The 21,070-nt window shown below is 39.6% G+C and overlaps 1 protein-coding gene across 1 annotated transcript; it reads left to right on the plus strand.

The window, feature by feature from the left end:
* The first annotated feature begins 323 nt into the window (after positions 1-323).
* Positions 324-19,940, plus strand: Adh7 (alcohol dehydrogenase 7 (class IV), mu or sigma polypeptide). The gene is made up of 9 exons (XM_013023771.1): positions 324-341; positions 6,145-6,246; positions 6,868-7,006; positions 7,294-7,381; positions 7,476-7,692; positions 12,371-12,631; positions 14,554-14,689; positions 18,028-18,166; positions 19,916-19,940. The coding sequence occupies exons 1-9, from the start codon at positions 324-326 to the stop codon at positions 19,938-19,940; spliced, it is 1,125 nt and encodes a 374-aa protein (XP_012879225.1).
* Positions 19,941-21,070: the final 1,130 nt, after the last annotated feature.

Below are 21,070 nucleotides of genomic sequence, written 5' to 3' on the forward strand. Positions count from 1 at the left end.
CATAAACAAAAGGTGTTTTTAAATGTATTTATTAAAAGACCTGATTCCAAAATAAAATGACTAAGAATGCTTTCTTTCCTTTCAATGGGTTTGGTTATTTCCTGCTCTTGGATTAATCATCATAGCTAGTAGAATTCTCTTCACAATTCATTTGTAAAGAGGCAGGGCTTCTGGGGAAAGCTATGAATCAGATTGTTGGAGGCGGAACTTAGGAACTGACTATTTATTGGGAAGCAGAAGATACTGTTATGCACAGCAAAGTGATAACTTTTCAATCAGAAAAATCCCCCTTTCCTGAAGTTCAGAATCAAGAGGAAGCTAGGATGAGCACGGCTGGAAAAGTAAGCAGAGTGGGTGCGGTATTGTTATGCTCTAGTAATGTAGGGTTGGCATTTAAAACTTTGAATCTAGTCAGATAATTAAATCTTTGAGGATATCCCTTGAGGAATGGAATGCCTTTGAGCAGGCATACAGTACAGGCAAAGTTAAATTAATGAAAACTATACATGGAAGAGTTTTCTGTAACCTACTAGAGAACAATAGAGAATTATGGTTGACAGTATACTGGTGTTATTCACAATTTTCTTTCAGGAAAGATGAGCATTTGCTCTGATGAGCAGAGTATTTCCAGAAGGAGATTTTTATATTTTTTTAATCAATATCCTCAGTAGCATGCACTGTATTCGTTTTTCAGTAAGTTTGGGGGTCTAAGAGACACTAAGAAATGCTAATTCTGAAAGGCAGGTGGACAACTAGTATGCTTTGAAGGTTTCTCAGATGCATTAAAAAAATTAAAACATAAGTTTTAAACTTCCATAAAAATAAGGCTATATTGTAGATAATTAGGTTTGCTCTGTTTTTTAAAAATGTCAGAATTAATTTTAACTTTAGAAATCACTGGCTTTTTCTCACTTTCAAGAAGACGAGTACAAGCACTTGCTTTAGATGGGCACACAATTGCAAAATCTTTTTGATGCTTCTCGTTAGTTTGCTGTGTTCTTAGCATATGCTGTATTTACACTGCCTCAAGGTTTGGGGAAGAACAGAAATGGCATTTGAAGTCTTGGGTTGAGTGATGAGAGAGCGAATACTCTGATGTTAGAATTTGAAACGTTTTCCCCCCAGAATTAAGTAGAACTGGAATAAAAATACCTGCATCTGGGTCAGAAATCCAAGAAAACAAGCTGATCTGGATGATCCACTTTTCTCACTGAGAAGCCAGTGACTCTAGCCATTGAAATGAACGAACCACAGATTTACAGGGGATCTTAAACATGGCCAGGGGCTCAGACACCAATGCTGCTCTCTTCAAGAGGCAACCCAGACACTGCCAGCACACATCCAGTAATGGAGACATTCGGTGGCCCCAGACATTACACTGTCATGATCGGATGTATACTACAGCGGGAGTAGTTGTTATATCAGTTCATTTGGAGATAACTGCACAGTGCTGTGGTTTGCAGAAGAGATATGTAGTTCCTAAGTTGTTCTAACTTTTCAGTGTGGCTCAGGAAAGAAGAGGTGCCCTTTCCATGATGGATTGCTTTTTCCCTTCTTTATATTTTTTTTCATTTTCATTAAAAACTAAAAGATAAATGAATTGGTTTGCTTAAGGTTATCATAACCAAGTGACATGTACTAAATGACTTAAAGAGTGAGACTTTACCTAGTCTAGAGCCATCGCGTTTGATTTTAGAACCTAAGCAGGGTCATGTATGATTAGTACTTGAATGGGAGACATTTATCTTCTCTTACATCTAAAATCTGGAATTCTAAGAACAAGCCATTGACACCATTGGTTTCTTCTGAGATCTTTCTCTTTAGCTTGAATGTCCTTGTTCTCCATTTTCATGACCTTTGTGTGTGTGTGTCTGTGTCTTAGTCTCTTTTTCTTATAAGATGACTAGCTCTACAAGTTAGACTAACTTTAATGATCTCACTTTAGCTCAATTGCCTCTTCAAACACCCTACCTCCAAATACTATCATCATATTCTGGGAAATTGAAGGTTAGGACTCAATTTTGAGAATTTTGAATTTTGGAAAAACATAATTCAATTATAATGGTCATTCCAGACAATTTGAATCACCAGTAACTATAAGGGGAAAAATACAGCAGAAGCTGTTCTATTCCCTCAGCATTTTTGTACCCATATTTTATATAGCCATACCAGCACAGCACTCGAACGTTTTTATTCTATCTTTCCAACTTTTTGGTAACATTTTCCCAGTTTACTACAACTTATAAATAGTCTTAAGTGCCTGAGATAGGTTTCTAGATTTACTACAATTTATTTCCCCATTCCTTGGTTTTTATTTGCATTTTTCTTTTTATAAAGTCCAATTATGTTCTCTAATCTATATTAAGATTTTCCAAATGGGATTGCATGAAATTGCAGAGCTTCTGCATGGCAAAGGACATAGCTAGCAATATCAATAGAAAGCCCATGGATTGGGAGATGATCTTCACTAGCCATACAACAGAAAAGGGTCTCATATCTAAAATATACCTGGAACTCAAAAAATTAAATCCCCAACAACAAATCTTCAAAGAAACAACTGCCCAATAAATAAGTGGGCTAAAGACTTAAAGAGAAACTTCTCTGAAGAAGAAAGAAGGATGGCCAATAGACACATGAAGAAATAAATGCTCAATCTCCCTAGCCATAAAAGAAATGCAAATCAAAACAACATTGAGATACCACCTCACCCCAGTTAGAATGGCTAGAATCAAGAACTCTAATAACAACAGATGCTGGAGGGGATGTGGACAGAAGGGAACCCTACTGCATTGTTGGTGGGAGTATAAACTTGTTCAACCACTTTGGAATGCAGTATGGAGTTTCCTCGAAAGACTCTACATAGAGCTCCCCTATGGCCCAGCAATCCCACTGTTGGGCATTTACCCAAATGATCACAAACAAGACCAAACTAAAGCTACCAGCACAACTATATTTATTGCAGCATTATTTCCCATAGCTAACATATGGACCAATCCAGATGCCCCTCAGTAGATGAATGGATCAAGAAAATGTGGTATATATACACAATGGAATTCTCTGCCTCCATCAGAAAGAATGACATTGCCCCATTTGTCAGGAAATGGAAAGACTTGGAAAAAAATTATATTAAGTGAAGTAAGCCAGGCTCAAAGAAACATAGGTTCCATGGTTTCCCTTATTTGCAATATCTAGTATATGTCTGAGTCAAGCAGAAAAGGTCAGATAAGTTGATGTTAAGGAAATGAACCCTAAGATATGTATTCAAATGTTTTTTTTCTTTCATGCGATTGTTCCTAAATTATTTATAAGATGATTTCTTTGCTGCTTTGTATGTCCCTCCCCCACGGTATAAGCTCTGCTTTCACTGTATTTGATGTTGGTATAATTTTTGGAGGGGAAGGAGAAAAACAAATTGTTTAAATAAGGATACAGGTGGACCCATTGCAACAATGAGATGTACAAGTTGTTATGTCGAAAAACGAACTTTACAACTTTGGCAGGGGGATGGGATGGGGGATAAGGGTGTGGGGGGAAGATGGGAAGGGATAGGAAGGGGAAACAAAGGAGGAGGCAACAATGCTTGATAAGAAATGTACTCATTATCTTGCCCATGTAATTGTAACTCCTCTGTACAGTATTTTTGTAATAAAAACAAAGATTTTCCAGCACGGCTTCAGTGGTTCACACCTGTAATCCTAGCTACTCAGCAGGTTACTCAAAGCCAGCTCAGGCAGGAAAGTCTGTGAGACTTTTATCTCCAACTGACCACCAGAAAACCAGAAGTGGTGCTGTGGCTCAAGTGGTAGAAAGCTCGCCTTGAACTGGGACAGCTCCCAGGCCCAGAGTTCAAACCCCATGACTGACAAAACAACAACAAAAAGATTTCCTGTAGTTAACATTTCCCTAAGGTGTAGTTTTAAGTTTTTTATTGTTACTCTAAAGGTTACAGTTACATGTCAAGTAAAGTGTACATTGCTTTGCTTTACATTTCTTTTTCCTCTTCACTCACACTCTCTCAGTTTTTCCCTCCATCCCACCCACCAGTTGTATAGTTCATTTCCAACATAGTGTCTAATAAGTAGTATTGCTGCATTTGTTCACCCTTTGTCCCTCCATTTCTGTGCCTCTCCCTTACCCTCCCCCCAAAACAGACAAACAAACAAGACAAAAAGACAACAAAAACAGCAACAAAGAAAAAAACTCATTTCCATTTCCTGAAATTTATTTTGATAAATATTATTTTATATGATCAAATGTACATAGTCATTGTGCCTTTTCAAAGTTTCCTCCTTTGGTCTCACTGGGTGCGAATGTCTAGAACCCTGTATAATTTGTCATGTCCCCGTGTATTTTAGATCTAGCTTCCACATATGAGAGAAAACAGGCACCATTTGTCACTCTGAGTTTGGCTAAGGCAGATTTTGTAACGGAATTAAGAGAGGAAAATGTGTTTTGATGTACACTGTGGATTACCTTCCAAAGAGGTTAATCTCAGCAACAAAGTCCATTTTCTTTCCTTCAGGCAATTTGTATGTTTCCATTAAGTGAAAAGTAATCGGCTTGACAATCTGAGCATTACATTTCATTATTTTTTCTTAAAGATACTTCTTATGATAGACTTTTAAATATTCAGCCATTACAGAGAATAAAATAATGATTGCTGGAAAAAATGCTTCTTATGATTGCATGGAACAATATTTTATAGGCTAGCTTGTTATATTTGCCTTGGAAGTTGTCACCCCTGGGGTATAAGAATATCTGGAAATACAGGGTAATCTTGTCTGAATGCTTTTCTTATGAATGCTTTCTTCAACTGGTTAAGCCTATGTATGTCCAACAAGGCAACTTAGATCAGAGGCCTACTTGTTTGATCATTTCTCAAAAATAAAATAAAAGGCCAAAGAACTAGGGAAGTGGCTCAAATGGTAGAGCAGTTGGCTAGAAAGTACAAGGCCTGGGTTCTACCCCCAGCATCACAAACAATAAAAACAGCTAACTGGATGGAACTAGAACAAACCATGTTAAGTGAGCTGAGTCAAGCTCAGAGTAACAAACGGTGATGTTTTCTCTCATATGTGGAAACTAGATCTAATATACACCAGATCTAATATACACCATCTAATATACACTAATATACACATGATAAAGTATACAGAACTCTAGGCATTCACACACAGTACGACCAAAGGATGCTCTTAGAAGAATGCATCTGATCATATAAAATAATATTTATCAAAATGAAGCCCAGAATGCTTTGTTGCTGTTGTTGTTATCTTTCAGTCTTATTTATCTATCTTTGGGAGGGTACTGGCAAGCAAATGCAGCAATGGTATGCACTAGATGCTACATTGGAAATTAACTGTACACCTTGTGGGAGGGGATGGGAGAAAGAAACTGGGAGAGAAAGAGGAAAGGGGCAACATTGTCCAGAAAAGTGTACTCTCTACCTGACATATGTACCTGTAACCCCTCTGTACATCACCTTTATAAGAGCAATAAAAAACAAAATGAAAACAGCTAAAGTACTGAAAGCTAGCCACAGACGATTCCTCAGTGTGAGAATCTTTAACTTGCCTAACTCAGTTGTGCTAGGTGGCAAAAAAGGAGGTACATTGGCAAAGACACAGATTCATCCTTCTCAGGAAATCTAGTCTCAGGCAGTGTAGTTCTTCCACATTTCCTCCATGCTCTAGTTTCTTCATATTGCTACATGGTTATAGAGGAATAGAGTCTTCTGCTCTTGCAAGCACATTAGCAGCATGTTATGTCTGCCAGATTTGTCTTTTGTGAATAATCAATGCCCAGGTGATGGCTCAGTTCATCCCTTGCTTTTGAAATTGTAACAAAAGAAGCTCGTTTACTGGAATATTATGTGAACACTGGGTTTTCTAAAGCAATGGGTGGCAGACAGGAGAGCTCACATTTAATACAGCTTACATGTCATGTGCTATGTGGTCCTAGCCTGAGTATTTTGTCCTTCTGGATGGCATTTCCAAACATCAGATGATGTGGAAGACTCCAGTATTGGGTGAAAATCATTCCAGAAAATATACAGTATTACATCTATCATCTGTTTACATTGGTCATTTCTAGTATCTATAAAGGCAATTATGGGCCCCATTACAACACTTGTCCATTTCTTAGGTTATTAAGTGTAAAGCTGCGGTACTGTGGGAACCAAATACTCCCTTCTCCATTGAGGAAATAGAAGTCTCTCCACCGAAAGCTAAAGAAGTTCGCATTAAGGTAATAAAAGGGCCTTTCATTTGATGAAAAAAATGGTGAATAGGCATGCCTAATGACTGCTGTGAAAATCTCCCTGAAGTCCGGTTATACTGAGATTACTTTTCACATGAAAGAGGAAGTCATTTGTGCCTGAGAAATGGCATGACAACTTCTAGATCATTCCCTTCCCCTCTCCCATTCCAGTGGACAGAGTCTCACCATTGGTTTGGGGACCAGTTGCTGAGAGGTCACTGCTGCCAGCCTTCTCTCGATCCTCTCCTTTGGTCACAGTGAGATACAGCTCCTTCCTTACCACCTTGGCCACCATTCCCTCCACCCTTTATTAAGACAGTCTTTGAAGAACCTGTCTACAAAAATCTACACATTGCCTTGGTAACATCTGCATCCAATTCCTTCAAGTTCCCCAGCAATATTTAAAATATTATAGTTCCTTTGAAAAGAAAGAACTCATCTGGTTATTGATTTTAGGTTCAGAGTCTTGTCAGAGTCTTATATCAGAAAAATGATGTAGAAGAAACAATGATAATCTCTTCAAGACCTAAGTCAATGTTCTCTCAATTGGTAAATGACCAGTTTGCTGTTGGGTTCACAATGGTTTTGTTTGTTTGCTTTTGAGCCCAGATTTTGGCTTCAGGAATCTGTCGCACAGACGACCATGTGATAAAAAAAGCAATGGCGGCGAAATTCCCAGTGATCGTTGGACACGAAGCAACTGGAGTGGTAGAGAGCATTGGAGAAGGTGTTCAGACGGTAAAACCAGGTCTGCACACATGTCAGTATGTAGATGTTCACTATTCCAGAAAAAAATAATAATAGTACCTGCCAGGAGTCATTTGAGCCTTAACCCAACTCAGAAAGATGCAATAAGCAATTGTACCAAGTTGTACTTACCATGGCAAAATCTCCATCATTAGCTAGCAACACTTACAGTGCATGTAACCTTTGAATCTTTTCAATGAACTTTCCTGTGTAGTTATAGGTTCAGCTTGTATTCATTTATCTCATTGTTAACACACAGTAGCTTATATCATGATGTTCTTCCTTTAGGTGACAAAGTCATCCCCCTCTTTTTGCCACAGTGTGGAGAGTGTGCTGCCTGCCGTAACCCACAGGGCAATGTTTGCATCAGGAGTGAGTAGGTGTCAGGCATTGTGTCACTCCAATGACAGTTGAGTTTCTTGTGCTTTTTGAATTGAATAATAACTATCGGCCTCTGGTGTTTCATATAGTTTAACTGGTCTTGGGGTCCTGGCTGATGGCACTACCAGGTTTACATGCAAGGGCAAAACTGTCTACCACTTCATGAACACCAGTACGTTCACTGAGTACACAGTGGTGGAGGAAATTTGTGTAGCCAAGATTGATGACGCGGCTCCTCCTGAGAAAGTCTGCTTAATCGGGTGTGGATTTTCCACTGGATATGGGGCTGCTATGAAAACTGGCAAGGTAAGAAACAGGGTAGGGTAGACTAACATCTCCCTCCTTCCTTCCCTCCTTCCCTCCCTCCCTTTCCTCCTCCTCTTCCTCCTCTCCCTCTCTCTCTCTCTCTCCTTCTCCCTCTCGCTCTCCCTCTCCCTCTCCCTCTCCTCCGCCTCCTCCTCCTCTTCCTCCTCCTCCTTCTTTTTCTCTTCCTCTTCCTCTCTTTTTCTTCTTCCTACCTCCCTGCCTCCCTCCCTTCCTTCCTTTATCTTTCTTTTTTCCTTCATTCCTCTCTCCCTTCTTTCTTTTTTCTTCCTCTCTCCCTCCCTCCCTCCTTTCTTTCTTCTTTATTTCTTCCTTCCTCCTTCCCTTCCTTTCTTCTCTTCCTTCCTTCCTTCCTTCTTTCTTTCTTTTCTCTTTCTTTTTCCTTCCTCCCTTTCTCCCTGCCTCCCTCCCTCCCTACCTCCCTCCCTCTTTTCCTTCCTTCTGTCTTTCCTTCTTTTTCTGCTTCCTTCCTTTTCTCCTTCCTTCCTTCCTTCCTTTCTTCCTTCCATCCTTCTTTCCCTACTTTCCTTTCTTATATACTTTTCTTGGCATCCCAAAGATACTTGCAAACAAACAAACAAAACTTTTTAAAAACATTTACTTCTCAGCTTAATGCCCAATCAACTGGAAAAAAAACAGAAAAATTAAGGATAGAAATTGTATTAAATCTTGGGTGTTTACTCTTGATTTCCTCCCATCTCCTTCAGGTTCGATTTCTAAAATTCTAATTCACTTCTAAAATTCATCATTCTTCATAGCATGTAGATATATTAGCCTGCTAGAGCTGCTTTCATAGAATACTATACACTGGGTGACTTTAGCAACTAAAATTTATCATCTCATGGTTCTGGGGACCAGAATCTAAAACCCAACTGTTGGCGTGGTTGGTTCTTTCTTGGGGCTTTGAGGCCATGGATCTGCTCTAGGCCATTCCTCTTGGCTTAGAGATGGCCTTCTTCTCCCAGTGTGTCTTTTCATCATCATCCCTAGATATATGTCTTTATAGCCAATTTCCCTTTTTATTTGGGTGAGGTTAGTTTTGTGTTGCTATAACAAAATACAAAGCACCTGAGGATTTATAAAAAAGTTTACTCAACTTCCAGTTTAGGGGTTGAAAATCTGATGGCCCTGTCTTTCCAGCCTCTGATGAGAGCATCCTTGAATGTACCACCCCATCGCATGACTATGAGCAAGCAAACAGCAGTCTGTAAAAGCCAACAGTGCAGAAAGTACATGGGCAGCCTCATCTCCATCTATTCTTGGCAGATTTAACTGAGATCCTCAGAGCAAGGATTAACCCTAAATCCTTCTAGGTGATTACCCCAGTGACCCATTTCCTACTAGACCTCAACTCTTGGAAGTTCCAAGCCTCCAGTCCATGAAGTCCCAGGGGACAGAGCAAACATATCCAAACAAGTCCAAGTCATAGAAGGGTCTACCTGAATGACATCACTGTAGCTTGACTGCTTGTGCAAAGACCATCTCTCCAAATGAGGTTCTGGAGATGAGGATTTCAGCATATGAGTGGGAGAAGATCATACACTCCCTAACAGCTGGCATAGAACTTATGAAAGTATTCTTAAGTTTTCAAAACTCATGAATGAGTTTTTATTTGTACCTAGTTACCCTTATTAAGTCAAAGAAGTTAAGTAGAATTATGTACAATTCAGAAACAGGAAAAACCATTCTAACAAGCTAGTCAAGAATCACCACGTAGTGGTGATCTCATCCAACTCAAAAGCCTTAAAACCTCGGAAGCAAATCAACATGAGTTGATTCCAAACTGTATTTGGAGGACTCAGTCTGAGTCCTGAATTTCTTTTATGTAACTCCGATATGCTTGATGCCTCCATTTAGATGAGCCACAGATATCTCGCACTTATGTACAAAGCTAAATTATGAATTTTGTCTTCCTCTTGCCCCTCAAATATGTTTGCTCCTACTTCTTTGCTAGCCATCCTCTTACAGCCAATCCAAACAGCACGTTCTGTTCACTGTATCTATATGATATGATTTAAATCTCACCATTTTCTGCAACTCATCACCAACATTAGAGCTTCACTAGCTTGATGTGCTGGATTTCATACTGTTTCCCCCATTGCTCTTCTTGACTGTCTTCAATAATTCTTCACTTACAAGCCAGAGTAATGGTCATAAAATACTCTGATGGTCTAGCACAGTCACTCAGCATATGTCTGAGTAACATCACTCTCTGTTTAAAGACTACTTGCCTAATCAGAGAAGTTCTCATTTTTCTTGGCCTATTTCAACTAAGTAGCAGTCCATCTCAATTATTTAAGAAAACTATGATCGCTTCTTCAATAAAATGTATACTAAGTCTTAACTCATTATATTTTAATCTTCTCCATTAGAATAAAAGTTTGAGAGACATGGACCAAGTTTTTACTTACTGCATTTTTAAAGCAAATAGCCTGGCAATAGTAATCACTTAAATATTAGTAGGAACTGGATACTGATGGCTTATATCTATAATCCTAGCTACTCTGGTGACTGAGATCTGAGAATTGCAGTTTGAAGCCAGCAAAAGCAAACAAATCGGAGAGAGTCTTATCTTCAGTTAACCAGCAAAAAACTGAAAGAAATGGCTCAGATGGTAGAAATCCAGCCATAAATGAAGAACCTGAGCAAGAGTATGAGGCCCTGAATTCAAGCCCCAGTAACAGCACAAAAATTGCAAACGTTAACAGAAAAGAGATGAGTGAATAAAAGAGGAGACTATACAAAATGTGCAGAAAAATGAAAATGATTAAGCAACTTAAAAGAAACACACACACATGGACGTTGAGAATGGAATATTTGTTCTAGCGATGGTTCAAATAGGCTTGAGTTCTATGAATATAGAGCATTAGCATTCATGCCCATACAATAGCTCATGTTAGTGATCATTTGTGTTTAGCCAAACCTTGGGAATGTTCATTCCCATGGGTCTCCTAGAAATCATACACCAAGAATTCTCTGCCAATATAGATATAAAAGAAAGGACACTGAATATAGCTTTACATTATTCTTTGTAATAATTTTTTTTACTGTACTTGGTGTACTGGTACCATATTAGCACTTGCTAAATATATTATTTATCGAGACTCTTGATACTTGGAAATAAAATAATTTTTCCTGGTAGCTGTATCTTAAGACAAATCACTTAAAGAAACATGCAGGCTTGTGTTTGCCTGTGTGAAAATTGGCCAAACTGTCAATGTTGGGGTATACCAGAAGTCCTTCCCTGGCTTCTAAGCTATGATCAAGAAATCAGAGAAGTTGTTAGGCTCATGGTCATGATTTATTAGGGTGAAAGAATCAGCAAAAGGAATGGAACTGCAGCATGTGGAGCAGAGGGGGTCTGGTGTTCTCTCCAAGCATAGCACTTACTTCTCTCAGCAGTGATGGGAGAGAATTCCTGCGAAGCGTGGCCAGGGAGGCAAGTACACCAGGCCCTGAGTTTTCCTAGGAGCCAGACATGAAAGCATCGACAACTACATCAACCTCAGCTGCTCAGCCCATTCCCAGAGACTAACTTAATGGCCCAAAGCCCCAGATGCACAAAAATAGACACCATCAACCTTATTGTTACAATAAGCTAAGACTCTAAGGTTTGTACCTAAATCTAGAACCTGAAATTCAACTATCAACAAGATTTCCTCTGAAGTCTCAACAATTCAAGTGGCAGAACAGACAGTGAGAAAAGGCAAGGAATTTCCAGTTGGGTCTGAAATGAGTGAATGGATGAATCAATAATGACTGAATCTGGATGATCCTTGAGAGAATAACTACTTTGACTCAAAAGCTCCAAACTCAAGACTGAATGAAGAATTCGGATGCCATAGCCCATCACTAAAATTATGACAATGAGTCAGACAGACAGACGGTAGGGGGCGCCCAAACCTGCAGCTTACAGGTACAGGTGCTTCGAAACACATGCTGCCATATGCACCCAGACTAGTTCTTTGATGCAGTTATTGCCAGGGAGGCAGAGCCAGAAAGCCAAGAGATCTGCAAACAGCCCCAGTTTGTCCATAGACCTTTGTATTTAAGGGGGGAAAAAAAGGAAAGAAACAACCACAACAAAGCTTATTGCCCATGGGTTTACCCATATTAGGTTCTCTGCTTGATGTAAAACTAGGGGAGAGTTCTTCGGGCAGGAAAATGCAGCATAGTACTGTGCAAACCTCCCCGAAGTGATTTAACTGCATTCCCTTCCCAGAGCTATACAGGAATCATCTAATTGCTCCAGGAGATGGGATTCTGTTGGGGAAAAAAATCTATTTCTTTACAAATGACTCAGAATCATGATTAGTCAGAAAATGTTATTCAGAACAAACATAAAAGAGATCTTGGATGGCTTTGTGGAGGAGAGTCAATGGAGGTCTTCTTGCTTGTCGAATCCTGCCGGGAGGGTGAGAGTCTGAATGCTAGCCAAGTAGACTAAAACAACCTCCTGGGCAAAGTGTAGCCATTCAGGATGGGTTTTCATTTATCTGGCAAATTCTGTTTTTGTTTTGTTACATAAGCCCTTTCTCAAACGTTCTGCCTTTTCTAATCCTCTGTGTGGCTTTCTCGAGTGAGTCATCCAGTCCTAGCAGACATACTAAAGATGTTTTGACCCCACTGGTAACGTGTAGGGCAACTTTTCTCTCCACAGGTCACCCCTGGGTCCACGTGTGCTGTCTTCGGCCTGGGAGGGGTTGGCCTGTCAGTCATCATGGGCTGCAAGTCAGCCGGTGCCTCCAGAATCATTGGCATTGACCTCAACAAAGACAAGTTTGAAAAGGCCTTGGTGGTAGGAGCTACTGAGTGCATCAGTCCCAAGGACTCTGCCAAGCCCATCAGCGAGGTGCTGGCAGAGATGACAGGCAACTCTGTGGACTACACTTTTGAGGTCGTTGGACGTCATGAGACTATGGTAAGAGCTAAGATTCCAAAGCCACAAAGTGTCCAAGCTGTTCGATATTCACAAGGCAAAGTTCATTTTCTGTTATCAGCTATTAAAAAAGGCTCTCATTCAAGCACACAAACAATGGAATACCTGATAATCAGATATTTTGCCTTAAAAATCACATGATAATCAGCTGGCATTTTTTTTTTTTTTTTTTTTTGCTGAACTAGTCACACTCTTAAGAGCAGTTCTACCTGACCAAATTTAAGCATCCTGCCATACCCCTGTCCTGTGACTAGAGGACAAGGAGACAAACCTTCTAGATAAAATTGTAGGCACTATCTTTCTTGCATAAGTGGAATTCTTCAAAAGGTGATTGCGTCTCTTGAATTTTATTTTGCAATCCAAGCACCACAAACACCACAAACAAACATCCCTCCCAAGGAGGGATGGGGAGATACAGGGAATAGGAGATCTATTCTGCTTTTTAAAATGTTTTATATTTATGTAGTTGAATGAAGTTATTTTAATTCAGTATGTCAATTATTGGCACAGTATACCTTGATCAGTATTACCCGTTCTATCATTCTTCCCCCCCACATCTACATTAATCCCTTCTGTCCTTCAAGTTATATGGTTCCATTTTCACAAATGGGCCTTCAGTACTCTTCTGTTACCAACTTTAGGGCAGGGCACCTGGCAATGCCAGACCCTTGTGTAGATCTGTGAAACTCAAGAACTCAGAAAATCAGAAAGCCCTGGCCTAGAATGGGTCAGGAGATTTAGAAAATGGGACAAAGTCAGTTCCACTCACGATCAAGCAGTAATTTTCTTTAAAAGTTTTGTTTTTATTTTGTTTGTTTGGTTGGTTGGTTTTGTAGCTTAGGAGCAAGGTACCTTTTACATACCATTGTTACATATCCCTTTCCTAACATCACTTAAAATTCACTCTGCAGTAACAAATGACACTCTAGGTCGTATATTCATAGGGCGGTGTCCAATGTTACCTAAGTTATTAGGGCCTACTGATTTTTAGATGATACTCTAGGGAACATTGGCCTCTGAAAAGCAGCAGTAACTGCAGTTACAATCTAACAAGTGTTTGAAAAATATTATTAATAGATAGCCAAATGGCTGAATGAGTTCAAAGGGGGGAATTAGCCTCGAAGATATTACCAAGAAGACTTCCTGGCCTCTTATTTAATGTTTAATTTAACTAGAAATAAATATTTAATATTTAATCTTCGTACTAAATGTAAGAAAGCCATATTAATTGAGTACTTCAATTTCATTTACGTCTTCGGACTTATCTGAAATGATGACATTGCTATGAAAACACTCCAAGGATTTCCTCTGATTTTAGTTCATGGTACACTGGAAATCTGATCGCCCTATAGTCATTTTGTGTCTTAAAGGGCAGACAGTGTATAGTAGTTTAAGAACCAAAGTTGTATTGTGAACCAATTAAACAAAAGATTTATAAGTCTAATTTGACTTCCTGCCTTGGAAACTGAGCTAACTACTAGAACTGAGATTGTTCTTAGGGCATTTCTGAGCCTTTGTTTCTTATCCTAAGACACAATAGGAAAAAGAGTCCTTATTTTCTTTCTTTCTTTTTTTTATTGTTATCAGACAGGTGGTATACAGAGGCGTTGCAGTTATATAGGTCAGGTAAAGAGTACATTTCTCTTTGGACAATGTCACCCCTCCCCTCCCCTCTCCCAGTTTTTCCTTCCTGTCCCCACCCACACGTTGGACTCCCAAAGACATATAAACAAACAGAACAAAAAGAAAAGAAAACAAAAACAGGTGTTTTTCTTTTAAAAAACCCTCTTGTTTCCATTCCTGGAGCTTGTTTCGATAAATATCGTTTCGTATGATCAGATGCACATAGGCGTTGCGCCTCTGTGTTCCTCTCCTAAGAGTCCATCTTCTTGTTTTAAACACAGATTGATGCCCTGGCCTCCTGCCATATGAACTATGGGACCAGCGTGGTGGTAGGCGCGCCTCCCACAGCCAAGCTGCTCAGCTATGACCCCATGCTGCTTTTCACGGGACGCACGTGGAAGGGGTGTGTCTTTGGAGGTGAGAGCCACCAAGATCCCTGGGCAGTAGGTGGTGGCTTTACCTTCTGCCTGGCAAGGGACAGAAGCCTGTGGCTCATCACGTCTTCCTTAAAGATCTTTCTTCCAAGGATGACTATAAAGTGAGCTAAAGTACTCTAAACATGAGTACCCCAAAGACAATTGTCCAGTTCTCTCCTTGATTCAGTGCCAGTGTTAATGCACACAATTTCCTATTACTGTCTGCGACTAAAGTTCAGACCTGGATGAAAAGACACCAGCAGTATGTGTCTTGGGTCTAAATTAGGTGGCAGGAAAATTGTAATGGATTGTAGTATTCTTGGTACACCACGATGGGTAGGAAATATCAAATTTATTAAATTCATAGAAGCACCAGCCAAAATCTGGATCCAAAGCCAAAATAAATAAGCAAAAATGATGATCAGATTTTGTAGACATTTGCTGTTTACATAGAGAAAGTAATATACCAGGGGCCATGGGGAATCTTTCTATTCTTCTTCCCCATGGGGGGTCTCATTTTCTAGTGCCCTCATATCAAAGGCCACTTCACCCTCTGAAGGCACAAAAGAGGTGAGTGAAAACCATTCAAGTACTTGTTGAGACAAAGAGATCTTATTCTTGCTTTAGAGAAGTATATAATTTGGTGGAGAATGCAAATATTCATGGTAAGCAAATGATATAAAAATAAATGTGGCGTTTGCTTTCCAAAACAAATTATGAGAGGACTTATTTAGCATATGCAAAACTACTAACAGTCTTACGTAAATGTGTTGGCCTCTGTTATTTCTCTGTGACTATCTGCTCACGAATAATAAAACTTGGAACTGTTAAGTCCCTGCCCCACTAGTTGAGTTGACAAACTGGAGCTGGTGTTTAAAGGGCTAGAGCTTGCTCTCTTTCTTGTTCTCCCCTTGAGACACACAATCAGAGACCAGCTGGTTTGAGACACACACTTAGAGACCAGCTGGTTTGAGACACACAATCAGAGAGCAGCTGATTTGGATGAGAATCCTCAGAAACACTCCTTGGGGGAAAGAAGACTGCAAGTGAGAAACACAACAACAGAATCCTGAGCGGAACTTCTGCCTTTTTGACTATTTGTGTGAGGTGGAGAGATTATGGATAATTCAGGGATAGTAGACATAAAAACTAGTTAATTCATCAAATCTCAATCATGTAGTAAGTGCAAGACACATTTCCAGATGGTGGAAATACTGCACTCGCAAAAACACATACAAAGCCTCCACCGCTGGTGAGTGACAACTCCTCTCATTGTGATGCAGAGAGGCTGACAATAAGTAAGCAAATGCACAATGCCTCTTACTGTGATGAGCACAAAGGAGAAAAATAGGGGATGGACATCAGGTGGTCCCACAGGATGGGAAGATGGGAATGCTCTTTTATAAAACTCGGGGCTGGGAAGGTGGCTCAGCAGTAGAGCGCTTGCCTTGCATGCATGAGGCCCTGGGCTTGATTCCTCAGCACCACATAAACAGAAAAAGCCAGAAGTGGCGCTGTGGCTCAAGTGGTAGAGCACTAGCCTTGAGCTGAAGAGCTGAGGGACAGCGCCCAGGCCCAGAGTTCAGGCCCCACGACCGACAAAAAAAAAAAAAAATTCAGAGATGTCTCTCAGTAAGATAAGCAAAAGCCTAAAGGAAATGAGCTTGGAAGACTATTCTAGGAAAGGGCATAATAAGTAGATAAAGTGGCAGGAAGAGTGAAGTTAGCATGACCAGTGCAGAAGAGGGCAGGAGAGTGGAGTTATTCCTGTCCTTTCTCCCTGCTTTTCTGGGAAGTAAGGCCAGTTCTGACTTCCGGTTTACTGTTTTGCTTCTGCCTGCTCTGAGGGGGAAGGCCCATAGGAGGCAAAGGAATGAGTAGAGAGAACACATGGTATTTTAATGCAGGGAAGAGATGATGGTGGCTTGGGAAAGTGATGATTCTGGCAAGAAGTATTCAGATCCTAGACATATTTTTCAGAGAGCACCTATAGGAATATATATATATATATATATATATATATATATATATATATATATTCATTGAGGGAAAGAAAGAACAGAATTCAAGATCTGGGGCTTGAGCAACAGGCAATGATGAACTCATTGTCATATATTGAGATGAAAGACTGCAGAAGAAGCCAGTTGAGGACTAGTGGGAAGGGAATAAAGATCAGGACTAAGTAATGCTGAGCAAAGTGTAAATGCCTATCAGACCTCTGAACACAGTTTAGAGATGAGTCTGTAGAGGTAGAGATCTAGATTGGAGATAAAACTCTTAAATGTTTTGAGCTCGGCACCATTGTCTCACACCTATAATCCTAACAACCCTGGAGGCTGAGATCTGAGGATTAAAGTTCAAAAACAGCATAAGCAGGAAAATCTGTGAGACTCTTATTCCTAATTAACCACCAAAAGTTGGGAGCAGAGGAGTGACCCAGTGAAAGAACACCACCGGTGCACGCATGCACACTCACTCGTAATTATTTTTTGTTTGTTTGTTTGTTTTGTTGGCGTTGGGCTTGAACTCAGGGCTTGGGTGCTGTCCTTCAGCTCTTCAGCACTGAAGAGTAGGCGAGTGCTCTACTGCTTGAGCCACAGCGCCACTTTGGTTTTCTAGTGCTTTATTGGAGATAAGAGTCTCACTGACTTTCCTGCCCAGGCTGGCTTTGAACGGTGATCCTCAGACCTCAGCCTCTTGAGTAGCTAGGATTACAGGCATGAGCCACCAGTGCCGGGCTTCGTAATTGTTTTAAATATAGTTTATTAAAGTCCATGAGATTAGAGGGAATTACTTTTAGGGTAGATATAAAGAGGAGTACAGGTATGAGGACCAAGCCCTAGAGCATATTAGAAGTCTGGAGGCTGTAAAGGATTTACAAAAGACCTCCAAATTCTATTTGAGGTAATTGGACAATGATGACGATGATGTGTTGGCTGACAGCAAGTATATTGTCATTTCAGCACTCATAGTTGACCAATGGGTCAAAATGAAGGTCAAAGATAGCCTTAATTGAAGCTGTTCCATCAATGTGCTTGAAACAAGTGCCGAATTGGTGAAAGAACTGTAACCAATGAATTGGCGAAATCTTGAGGGGAAAAAACAACAACAGCAATGCATTGGAGTCGATTCTTTCCATGGTTTACACCTGGCATGGAAATGTGAGAGCTGGATTTGCAACCTTCATTTCTTAGATCAGAGAAATAATGCTCATTTGTATGTTATGGGGAATGACCCCATGCAGGAAAAAATAATAATGCAAAATGGAAAAGCCACAGTGTACCGCAACAAAATAGACTAATTTATAAAGTACAAAGAAAAATGTGTTTTTGTTTGCAGGTTGGAAAAGCAGAGATGATGTACCTAAATTAGTGACTGATTTTCTAGCAAAGAAATTTGACCTCGACCAGTTGATAACCCATGTTCTACCTTTTAAAAAAATCAATGAAGGGTTTGAACTACTCTACTCTGGGCAAAGGTAACTATTATTTTATGGTGTTTGTGTCTCCACAAGCTATTTGTCTATGTTACTTTTTAAACCTATCAGTTTGTTTCATGTTTTGTTTCTATTATATAAACAAGCCATGTTGACAATAGTTGCCTACTTCTGTCTACTCACAGAAGGTCACTGTCCTGTATTCATTTTTTTGAAGTCCTCTAAAATTTGAAAACTTTCCAGTTTTCAAATATGCTTCCTTTTGAACCTTGAAGATTAAATATTCTTCTTACCAGATGATGAAACTAAGATTATGAGAAGAAAATAAACAGTATGTCTACATGATCATGCTGGTGCTGGGTGAAACTGTATTATAAAGCCTACGTTCTTTGTAGCACCTGTCCAACTTCTCTAATAGGTTAGGTAAGCCCCAGGGAATCATGAGTGTTCATGTCATACCTTTTCTAGACTTTGACAATTGGGCAAGGGTAATGTTGCAATAGAAAGAATTCAAGCAAATGTCAAATACATCTGTCTTTACTATGGATATCTATAACAATAACTAAAGAGCCTGTCTAGGAGACAATAGTTGATTTCATTCATTGTGCCCATAAATATTTATTGAGCATTCACAAAATATTTGGATTCCGTTAGTAAAAGAAACTACACAGCAGCCTGAGATCAAAGTTTTCACTCACTCTTCAAGTTTGATCATGTCTCCACATCTGGTCACACCCACAGGGTCACTGTATTGTGAACGTACGCTTCATTACTAGTTCACCAAGTAAATAAGAGATTGCTCAGAAAAACTGTCAGAAACACCAAGTACTGCTTTATTCAGAAGAGCACAAGTAATCATTTAAATTGAATGCTAAATATAAGCAGTAGTTGTTTCCCAAAGAAACAAATTCTCCCTTCAGAAATTTTGTTTCAAATACCACCCTAATGCAATAACCTCCAAACTGCTGTGTATAAATCAAAGCCCTTTGCCTCCCCTTTTCTTTCATAGTTCCGGAGACTGGAGTCTCACTTATCATCACCAACTTTTCCCAAATAGTTCTTTCACCCGCCTGTCTGATCTCAACACATAATGTCACTCACTCTACTTCTACCAACCAGAAACCACAAAACTATCACTAACTTCTGTCCTCTGTTGCTTTCCCTGGACAAAGCAGTGCTCACCTCTGCAGGTGCAATCTTGCCATTCCTCCTCCAGACCCCCTTCCGCTTTTCTAGACAGCATCATTGCCTTCGTTCAGAGTGATCGAGGCTCAGTCTGCACGGATTGACTGACGCTGGAGCTTGATAACAGGCCTCCTGCTTCTGATTTTTCCCATACAAACCACCATGATTCCTCAGCTCAGTTGCCCTCAAATCGTCAGTGTCTTTGCTTTACAAGCCATCATTTATTAATATGATCTAGTTATTCAATAACTAAGAATTTTGCACACACTTTACGCCAGCCTCTAGGCTAAGTTGTTTGGGCATCAAAAAGACTAAGCACCCCGAATCATCCTCCCAGTTCTCAGCTCCTTAGCCTCATTTGAGTTTTGCTCCAGCTTGAAGAACCTTTTCCTTTTGTCAGTCAATTACTGTTACAGTGATGGTTCCAAACTCAGCTCCAATGCTCTTGTCAGAGATATGCCGGAGGAAATTAATTAGTCGGGGTTCATCTCAGACCCTAATGGCTTTTCACTAACAATTTGCTTAGTTTTTATGACAGACAGGAAGGATTATTGTTGGAAAAAAATCCAGAAACAAATCACTAATATCACTCTTCTGACATTTCAGCATTCGAACTATCCTCATATTTTGAGAGTGACAGGAATTCTGTGCTGGATGCTGGTGACCTGGAACTTTCTTCCTTCCACTTCCCTCCCTTGAAGCGTGGATCTATTTCAGAGAAACAAGCAGAAATAGATTTGGGAACATCCCGATCCTTTATATGAGCTTATGGAATCTCAATAAAAATGTAGTCTTATGAGCATCAGTGAATTGGCGGGGGGCTTCATAATAAAACTAATTTTAATTCATGTGTTCAAAGGCTGTACTTATATGTGTGAAAATGCACAATTGGATTTCTATGTTGGAATGAAGATAGTTTTCTAGGAGTTTAAACCAGTTGCTATGATTTAAAATAGACACAGCAGATAAGAATGTGGTAAAAGTATTTCCTGAACAAATATTCATTGCACACTGTACACAATGTAAAAGCATTGCTATTTTCACATAAATATTTCTTAAAATATTTGTTATAAATTAACTTAAATAATATTATGAGCCAGGCACTGTGGGATCACACCTGTAATCCTAGCTACTCAAGAAGCTGAGATTGCGGTTCAAAGCCAGCCCAGACAGGAAAGTCCATGAGACTCTTATCTCCAACTAACCACCAGAAAACTGGAAATGGTGCTGTGGCTCAAGTGGTAGAACACTAGCCTTGAGCTGAAGAGCTGAGGGACAGCACCCAGGCCCAGAGTTCAAGCCCTACAACTGACAAAAAAAAAAAAGATTATGAAATAAACTTGTTACTTTGGGCATATTATTTGGTTGGATTAAGAAGAAAATTGGGAAATTTAAGGTGAGGATGCATTTTTCAATGATTAACTTAAAGAGCTGCCAATTGACACAATTGGAGAAGTATATTGTCGCACAATTGGGCTATTTGTCAGTGTCTATTAATACTTTATAGAATATTACCTTTATAATACTCAAAAGTACAGCTACAAACACATTATACCACTTATTATAGTGTTCAGTTTAATAAGGTAGAAATACAGGTCTCTAAGTCTATTAATATTTACTTAATAATGATTCCATTTAACAAAAAGAGTTGTTGTTGTAGTTTGATATTAGCATGTGTGTATGTGAGTGTGTGTGCACATAGAATATGTGTTAAAAATTCTTAATTAAATATCTGAGTGCCAATGGTTCATGCCTGTAATC

Source organism: Dipodomys ordii, unplaced genomic scaffold (genome assembly GCF_000151885.1).
Source record: "Dipodomys ordii isolate 6190 unplaced genomic scaffold, Dord_2.0 Scaffold70, whole genome shotgun sequence".
NCBI lineage: Eukaryota > Metazoa > Chordata > Mammalia > Rodentia > Heteromyidae > Dipodomys > Dipodomys ordii.